Below are 8,928 nucleotides of genomic sequence, written 5' to 3' on the forward strand. Positions count from 1 at the left end.
GTAGGTTTGTTCTTCATCATTTTTTTAATTAATTGGCTGCTCTCGCTTTCTGACTCCAACCTCCCAACACAAGTAACGTTGACGTCTATGCGCCACGAGACGCCGCCTGCAGTTCGAACGAGAGCCGCCACGGTGACTGGCTGAGTTAACAGCGTGTCGAAGTTATTCGCGTGTACAGATCAATAAAGAAGAGAGAGCAGTATCATGCTCGCAATTCTGTAAAGGCAACGCACTCGAATATGTTCTGTTCCGGCTTGATCTTTTCCGGCAGGTGTGTCGCCTTGGTCTCGGGTAGCTTGGTCACCAGAAATGCGCTCACTCCGCAGACCACGAACAGGAGAACGTAGGTCTGCAGACGCCGTTCGCGGACGAAGGGTGAAACTAGTTTAGCAATGTCGTCAAATCGAGCACAATGTTTGACTCGGACATTTAACATTGCACTGCTGCATCGCATTTCAAATACCTTCTGATTATTAAACCACTTTGCGGTCTCGGTTGTTTCAGTTTCGCGGACACTTGAGACGTGTTACCACGCAAGGCACGGGACAGCGAAACGGGACGGTGAACCAAGAGCTTCTAAGGCGGCGAAAATAAATATACGTGAGGCGACTGAGAAAACAAGGCTTTCTTCCTTCTGTGGTCCCGTGCCGCGGAATGTCGCATCGTGCTTTACATTCAGGTTCGTGCAATATGCGCTTTTTCTTTTCTTTTTTTAAATATTTTTTTTAATATATAGTGACAGTGGCGCCGAGACATATTATAAATCCGTGACGGTAAACTGGTTTCGCGAAGTTAACTTAAGAGCACGACAGAAATATGAAATCTGAACGCCGCGGTCTGAATTAGTGATCTTCCCGATCTTGTACTAGACTAACGAAATCGGCTAACGTAAGTACACCTTGCAATTATATAGTCGAGATTCAATCTGTGGCACTGTAGTTGTCGCATCCGATACGGAATAATCTTGTAAAATAATTTTCTGGGTGCACAGACTGGGCGAATAGACAACAGAAGAAGTGGCCTAGGATATAATACGTTAGTCTCCGAGCAGACAACCAGCACTGGTTTTTTAAAAGACCATTTTTCGAAAGCGCTTTAGCTACTATTTATGCATTACGAACTTACCAAAACATCTGTCATAAGTTCGGCTAGACCTATGCTATCGTTTCAACTACGACATAACAAAAACGAATACTGCAGAAAGATTATAAATCACTTCCTTGTTCATGTGTCGCAGCTATTTGAAACCAATGGATGAATGATAGCTTAAAGTTCAGTCACTCTCTTACCCGCCCGAGGTTGCCGTGGATAAGGGGCGCTATGACGGTGCCGATTCGGCCGAAGGCGGCACCCAGGTTGAAACCGAGCGCCCGGATAGTCGTCGGGTAGATCTCGGTCGCGTATATGAACAGCACTGAGTAGGCAACGTTGATGAAAAACCAAGCCCAAGACAGAGCCTGCCAGTGCACTGTGCTTCCTGCAAAGCATTGAGAGAGAAACGCTACATGCAGCCGAAAAATCGACAGCTGGGCCAGTTGGTACATATTGGGATGAATAGCGGTGCAAGACACAACACCGCCCATCTACATTCGCAGACAGGACTTTTTGAGTCTAAAGTAACCATCGGGCATTCATTTTAAGAGCTAAAAATTGCCAGAATTTTCTTACGCTTTGTCTTGGATAAACAAGTTTGCTCCACAAGACAGACAGGCACACAGACGCCCGTTTATCGTACATTTAACATTTTGACGCTATACATCTGATGATCATGTTTCTGTTAGCAGGCTCTTCAAAATAGCTACTTTAAAGTTTCCAGGCTGCATGCTTTACTACTCCGACATAACGAATTATGAAACGCTGAGACAGATATGATGATGATCAAAATGGTGATGATTTAATGACATCCACTTTGAAACGGGACGGTGAGCAAGAGTCACCTAGCCTGCTTGAGTTAAACAGGTATCTATCTACTTCTCTATCTACCTTATACCGCTACCTATCCCTGTAGCGGATACGGTCGTATCAATCTCTTCCTGTTGCAAACTGTAGAGAAAGAAGAGGTTGAGAACGCGTGAGGCGAAGGCTCCCGCTAGCGCTATTTTAGACAGTTGGATCAAGAAACCGCATCCGACGGACGTCAGTCTCTGCCTCCAACACAGATTATGGTGCCGAAACCCGGGAAGGAGACTGCCGTTCCGCACAACCGATCATGGACCGACTACGCCGTGAGCACGACGTCATTCGAAGCACCGCTACCCGTGTCATCGCTGCCGCAACCGAAGCCCTGCAAGAAACCGAACCAACGCATACCGACCTGCAAGTACTCCTGAATGAACTTGACGACAAAGATCATGACCTTTTTGGAATCAACGCCAAAATCGAAGAGCTCGTGATCGACGACGACGAATACAAATCCGAATTCGCAGAGGCCCTCAAATACCACGAGATGATCCGTCACGCCATCAGCCGGGTTCGTTTGCGCCTTCATTCCTGATCACTACCGACTGCCGCCAGTCCTTTGCGAGTACAAAAGGCAGTGCATCCAGTCGATCTTTACAACCGGTAAGGAGGCGGACGTCAGCGCAAACGCCAAACAACCGACACCCCACGTACGACAACCGAAGCACCAGTCCGAGGCGAGGGTACAGCGTCAGCTCATCTTGAACAACGAGAAGGAGATCGCCTACACGAGCCCTCAGATCACGACCAGAACCGACGACAAGTTCTACTTGCCCGAAAAGCGGCCCAAAAACGAAACGCGCAAGCCGTTGAGTGTAGAGACCGCAGCGTGGAGACCGACCATCACCGGCAAAGCAGTGCTTGAAACCGTAGCACCGATACCGGCATATGCACAGCGTCAACGACCCGATCATACGTGACAGCGCCGACGTCTTCCACTAGACGGCTCACATTTATCGACCGACCGCGCTATTTCCCGCCAACTGCACCGCAGAGTCCGCCATCGCCAAATATGCCTGACGATTACAAGCTTGACAACTTCCTCCAAAAAATGTCACAGTTTCGACCTAAGGGCGAAGCAATGAATGCGATAGCAACACAGCAATTTCATACAAAGTAAGGTGAGCGGCTTTGGTAGCAATATGAATTGTAGTAAACATGAGCTGATTAAGTAAGCAGGTGTGCTGCGGCGTAAGTAGACCGACATGAAGAGAGACTCGATGACCACGAGAAGGCGCGTGTGACACGGTGGTGTTGATGAGAAGCGCTGCCTGTGGGCAGCGCGTGCGAAGGGACACAACTGTAGCGCTGCACTGCCGATCCGGGCAGCATTGCATGTGTAGCGTGCGTTGGAAAATGTGGCCCGACTATTACGAACTGAATGAACAAGCGTGGTGTGAGCGCGCACAAACAAACACGAAGAGATCACACTGAATGACTGCAGACAACGACTGTCAAAACGCTGGCAGCAAGCATACGCCGCAGCGGGCGAAGGTGCGTGCGGTCTATCGCTTCAACGGAAACTGAGCGGCGAATGCACGGCGCATAAAGGTCAGAGCCGTGTGGAGAAAAGAGACGGTGCGAGCGAGCGACGAGCGCGGTTGTTGGCAGAGAAGTGCGCCCCCTCCCCCCCCCCCCCGCTCCCTCCGGCGCTGGCTTCCTGCTTCCTTGCTTGCGCGTGGGAGATTGAGTGCGTTCGCTCTCCGTGATAGCGCGCGTCCCCGCACGCTTCCGCTCGGGCATACGGCGCGCGGCGAAGATTTTATCTATAGGGAACCTCACGGCGACGGCGACGGCGACGCCGACGGCAGAAATCCGGTTGAAGTGTCCATATAATTGCTATCGCAATAAAACGACGAAAAGTGTGCAGCTCCACCGGTATTGTCATTCCGTGTACCGCCGCGCCTATATACCAGCGGACGCCATCGTTCGACCTACATCAAGAACAAGACGTACATGGACAACCTGCTTTTCATGTACATGTCCAAGAACACAATGAAAGAAACTCCTCTGATGGCTCCTCTGGTGATCTGCGCGCCGTCACGTGAAGTCTGGGCTTCTGTTCCAGCCTGGTGGGACGATAGCAGCAACCGCCGTCGCCGCCAGCGCGACAGGCTGTTGATCCGAGGGCTACTACGCGAGTGGCAATGGGTTGAGCCAATTCAACCGTCGCCAGCTGGAGAACTTCGCGAACAAGAACGGTGCAACTTCGAAGAAGTTTAGACGACGATGTGACGCCGCTGTCATCATCAATCATTTCGCCCGTTTCTCACGGGTGGCAGTGTGCTGTAAACAAAGGACGAAGGAAGCGCACTATAACCACGCGCACGGGCAGGGGAAACGGTGCTCATTAAAGCAGCCGCACCGAACTATCTTGACCGACGGACGTGCAGTCGCTTCGTTAGTCACGCTTCCCTGCTTTTTTTAACAGCGAAGATGTTTAAGCTGGTGGTTAGTCGAGGGAGTGTACGTAAGAAAACCTCACCGAGCGATGACGTCACTCCGCGTCGCCTAGCAACACCGAGCCTCGCAACAGCTGCGTAGGTGAAGCTAGGCCGTGACGTCATCGGGCGCGTCGCATCGCTTCGCTGCAGCCATAGAGTTTCTCACTGGCTTCTTCGATTTTCGGAGTTCTGGCAGCCCGCTGGCAGCCAGACGGCAGCCACCTAGTTCCGGTTATGATAGGAAGTCACGTGAGCTGGGATCCCAAGACAACCCGGAGCTGCCCGAAGTTTGCAAATTTGCAAACTTCGGGCAGCTCCGGGTTGCAACGGAGCTTGCAACGTTGGCTTGTGAGGAGCATACCTTGTGAGGAGCCTACGGTAAAGGAGCCTACGTTGTCGTATAAGCTCCTTTAATATCTAGACGTGCTATCCATAAAGATCTATTCTGAGCTACTGAAATATCTATGCACTGAGTTTGTATAAACATATTATCCTCTAAGCGTCTTCCTGGTCTGAACCCATTTTGTAGTTCCCCCAGTGCATCACTTCTTTCCCACACACTTCGACAGTTCTAATTTTATTACTTGCATAGCCATCCTACAAAAGTACTGAAAGTTGGGCGAGTTGGTATCTATTCATCTTGTAACTGCAGCGCGCACACGAGAAACGAGGACAAAAAGTGAAAGTGACAGACAAGCGCTGTCTGTCACTTTCACTCCATCCTATACGCGTATATCACCGACGTTACCGTAACTGGCCTGTACGATCTCTTCTTATCATTATTGCCTTTGCGTTTGTAGATGAGATTCATCTTGCTTTCACGCCATCCAACAGGAACTTTTTTTTCCTTCTAATCGCTTGCTCTATGGCATTAGTCGGCAGTGCCTTGCTCTTTGGACCGAGGTTTTTGATTAGCTGTAATGGGATTTCATCGGGTCCTGCGGCCGTGTTATCAGGCATATTATCTACTTTTTTTCCAGCAAAAGCTTTCTACGCAAAATTTTAATACCTCAGGCTTTTCTGTTGCTGCTGAATATGTCGGACTCTGAACTACGCTTTCTTTCGTACCGAAGTTATCCCCAATAACGTCCCTGACGTACTGCAGCGCATCGTCTGTTTCGAAGATGTTACCGTCTACATCCCTTATAGCCGCTTGCGAATTTTTAGTTGGAGCTCCGAGCTCTTACATGGTTCCAGAATCTTTTTGGTATGCCTTTGTGTTTTATGCGAATGTTGGCACCCAACGTTCACTTGTGCAATTTCCTCTTGCACGAGCTCACTCGCCACCTTCTTTTCTCGGTATTTGTGCCATCTAAGGAGCATCTCTTCTTTATGTAATCCCAACTTTTTGGCTTCTCGATGATCCCTTAACGCCTGCTTACGCTCTTCTATTGCTATTTTTATTTCCTTGATCCACTACTTCCGTGGTTTCCGCTTTCCAATCAAACAATTTTTAGCCGTGTCAGTCTTATCTCCTGCTGCATAACGTCTACCAGTTCCTTATATTCCCACATTGCTGCAGGAAAAGCCTCCACGCTCTTCTCTGTGTGTGTGGTTTTTTTTTTTTCGATCTGTTATTTGCTTCTCATTCCTTTTTAGAAATTTTATGCTATTGGTCCATGTTTTGCGTTGGTATCTCGCCCAGAATTTAGGGAAAGACGTTTATGATCGCTACCCAGGCTATTTTTTCCATGTTCATCTATCATCATTTGGTCTAGTCGTTCATAAACCGTTCTTGAGACTAAGGCGTAGTCGATGCATAACTACCTCTTTCCGCATTACCACATTACCTGCCCATGCCTCTTATTATCCCTATTATTTACAACAAAGTTCTGTTCATCGCACAGGTCCAGCCCTAGAGAACCGTTGTAATCCGTATATCCGTCTAAATCCTCCATATGCGCATTCATAGCTCCTACTAAAACCACCTGGCCCGATTTTTTGATGTCATTAATATCGCTTTTAATGCAGTAATTATATTATGATGATTTATTGATATCCCCTCTTAAACGGGGCGGTTACAAATTGTCACCAAGCCTGTCTATCATGCGGAATACTTAAGGTTGTTGGTACACAACCCCTTTGAGTTTTATTTGACGCAATAAAAACGCCAACGTCTAAATGTCCGGGTTCTCAATGAAAGAAAAACGTGCTCATTGCAATGCATGCAACGCGGCTGCGTCCCCTGCACGCCTCTCCCCATGCACCCCACTTCCATTTCTACAGCGAACGTTAGTGCGAACGCTCGAAAGCGTTATATGCATGTTTTTCCGTAGCCAGGGATAATTAAACGCTACAAGGAACTTAAGTTTGAAGGGAATAGTGCACATGTTAAGAACCGGTGTGTAAGCTGAGCTTGAAGAGAGCGTTAATTACGGGCATCGGAAGCATGTTACTAATAGAAGCGCTCGAACGCACCAAGGTCGGGCACGAGTGTCTTTTTTTTCTTCGCGGAGGCGTTGAATATTTATTGGCAATTTGTTATACCACGTGGTAACTATAGCTATATGTTGTTGTTCGCTTTTCGGAAGTAGCACGTTGTGTGATCTAAAAAGTGCGACTGTAGCCAGTGCGTTACCCTGGTGCAAGACGGCAGCGAGCAGGCAGCAGGCGCCAGTGACTGCCAGCGTGACGGCGAGGACGGCTCGGCGTCCGCAGCGCACGATCAGAAAGTACGCCGCTAGCGGCGCCACGGAGGCGATCACGAACGTCGTCCAGGTGCCGCCCAGCGAGACAGCGCCCGTGTCGAGCGCGAGCCCGTAGAACGTGATGGAGCAGGCGAACCTGCGATAACGGAACGTTCTCAGAATACGTCTTCTTTTTATTGCGATAGCAATTATATGGACACTTCCACCGGATTTCTGCCGTCGGCGTGGCCGTCGCCGTCGTCGTCGCCGTGAGGTTCCGTATAGATAAAATCTTCGCCGCGCGCCGTATGCCCGAGCGGAAGCGTGCGGGGACGCACGCTGTCACGGAGAGCGAACGCACTCAACCTTCCACGCGCAAGCAAGGAAGCGGGAAGCGAGCGCCGGAGGGAGCGAGGGGGGGGGGGGGCGCATTTCTACTCTGCCAACAACCGCGCTCGTCGCTCGCTCGCACCGTCTCTAATCTCCACACGGCTCTGACCTTTATGCGCTGTGCATTCGCCGCTCAGTTTCCGTTGAAGCGATAGACCACACGTACCTTCGCCCGCTGCGGCGTATATATGCGCTTGCTGCCAGCGTTTTGACAGTCGTTGTCTGCAGTCATTTAGTGTGATCTATTCATGTTTGTTTGTGCGCGCTCACACCACAGTTAGTAATAGTCGGGCCACATTTTCCAACGCACGCTACACATGCAATGCTGCCCGGATCGGCAGTGCAGCGCTACAGGTGTGTCCCTTCGCACGCGCTGCCCACGGGCAGCGCTCCTCATCAACACCACCGTTTCACACGCGCCTTCTCGTGGTCATCGAGTCTCTCTTCATGTCGGTCTACTTACGCCGCAGCACACCTGCTTACTTAATCAGCTCATGTTTACTACAATTCATATTGCTACCAAAGCCGCTCACCTTACTTCGTATGACATTGTTGTGTTGCTATCGCATTCATTGCTTCGCCCTCAGGGCGAAACTGTGACATTTTTTTTCGGCGGACTTCCTCGTACGCACAATGCCACTTATTATTGCGCGAGCAGTTTAATGGACACTGCAGGCGCATTTCTGCCATCGTCATCGCCGTTGCCGTGATGTTCTGCATGAAGTCCAAGGGCGATAACATCGCCGCCGCGCGCAGTATGCTGTATGTGCGAGTGGCGGCGATGTTATCGCCCTTGGACTTCATGCAGAACATCACGGCGACGGCGATGACGACGGCAGAAATGCGCCTGCTGTGTCCACTAAATCTCTAAGCTAAATCTCGCGCGCGCAAGGGAGGAAAGCGGGGTGAAAGCGCGCCGTCTTCCGTCGCGCGCATGGCACCGGGGGGCGGGAGGGGGAGGGGCGTTCTATTCCGGTGGCTGCTGCGTATGGCGCAGCCGCGCGTGTCCTATCATGAAAGCGATCTGCTATGGGGAGAGAGTTGGCGTTGAAGGGAGAGGCAGCACGAAGGTCAATTCGCCCGTTGCTGCTGCAGCCGCGCTGCCTCACTCCAGCGTTTTGACAGCGAGCGTCAGCGGTCATCGAGTGAGATGTGTTCCATGTTTGCTTGTGCGCGCGTGACACGTCATGCTTGTTAATATAGTTAGCTTGAGTTTATAGTAAGCGAATCTTTACAAGTTTATACGGCCGATAAAACTACCATCCTTACTTTGTATAACTGTCTAATAATTTGCTATCGCAATCAATGCTTCGCCTTTCCGGCGAAACTGCGACTTTATGCATAATTGCATTCCTAACGTCACAGCTATGTATCGTGTTTTTTTTTGTCATACTGAAGGCATTTGGCTAACATTAGAGCATGCATTCTGCCTACTGTTGCATTGAAGCGTACAGTCATGTGTGTCAACACTGCACTTTTTGGTTCCATGCTTGGCTCGTTTACAAAGT

At 50.0% G+C, this 8,928-nt stretch overlaps 1 protein-coding gene across 1 annotated transcript; it reads right to left on the reverse strand.

The window, feature by feature from the left end:
* Nucleotides 1–202: 202 nt before the first annotated feature.
* On the reverse strand, nt 203–8,845 carry LOC125944439 (solute carrier family 22 member 15-like). The gene is made up of 4 exons (XM_049664939.1): nt 8,832–8,845; nt 6,982–7,187; nt 1,290–1,477; nt 203–349 (listed from the first exon to the last, which is right to left on the reverse strand). Exons 1-4 carry the CDS (start codon nt 8,843–8,845, stop codon nt 203–205), a joined length of 555 nt encoding a protein of 184 aa, XP_049520896.1.
* Nucleotides 8,846–8,928: the final 83 nt, after the last annotated feature.

This window comes from Dermacentor silvarum, chromosome 3 (genome assembly GCF_013339745.2).
Source record: "Dermacentor silvarum isolate Dsil-2018 chromosome 3, BIME_Dsil_1.4, whole genome shotgun sequence".
NCBI classification, from domain to species: domain Eukaryota; kingdom Metazoa; phylum Arthropoda; class Arachnida; order Ixodida; family Ixodidae; genus Dermacentor; species Dermacentor silvarum.

Coding starts and splice junctions, on each gene's coding strand:
- LOC125944439 (XM_049664939.1), bottom strand. Junction 1,478..6,981: donor CGCTGCCGTCTTGCACCAGG/GTAACGCACTGG, acceptor AATGCTTTGCAG/GAAGCACAGTGCACTGGCAG. Junction 350..1,289: donor TCCACGGCAACCTCGGGCGG/GTAAGAGAGTGA, acceptor CGGCGTCTGCAG/ACCTACGTTCTCCTGTTCGT.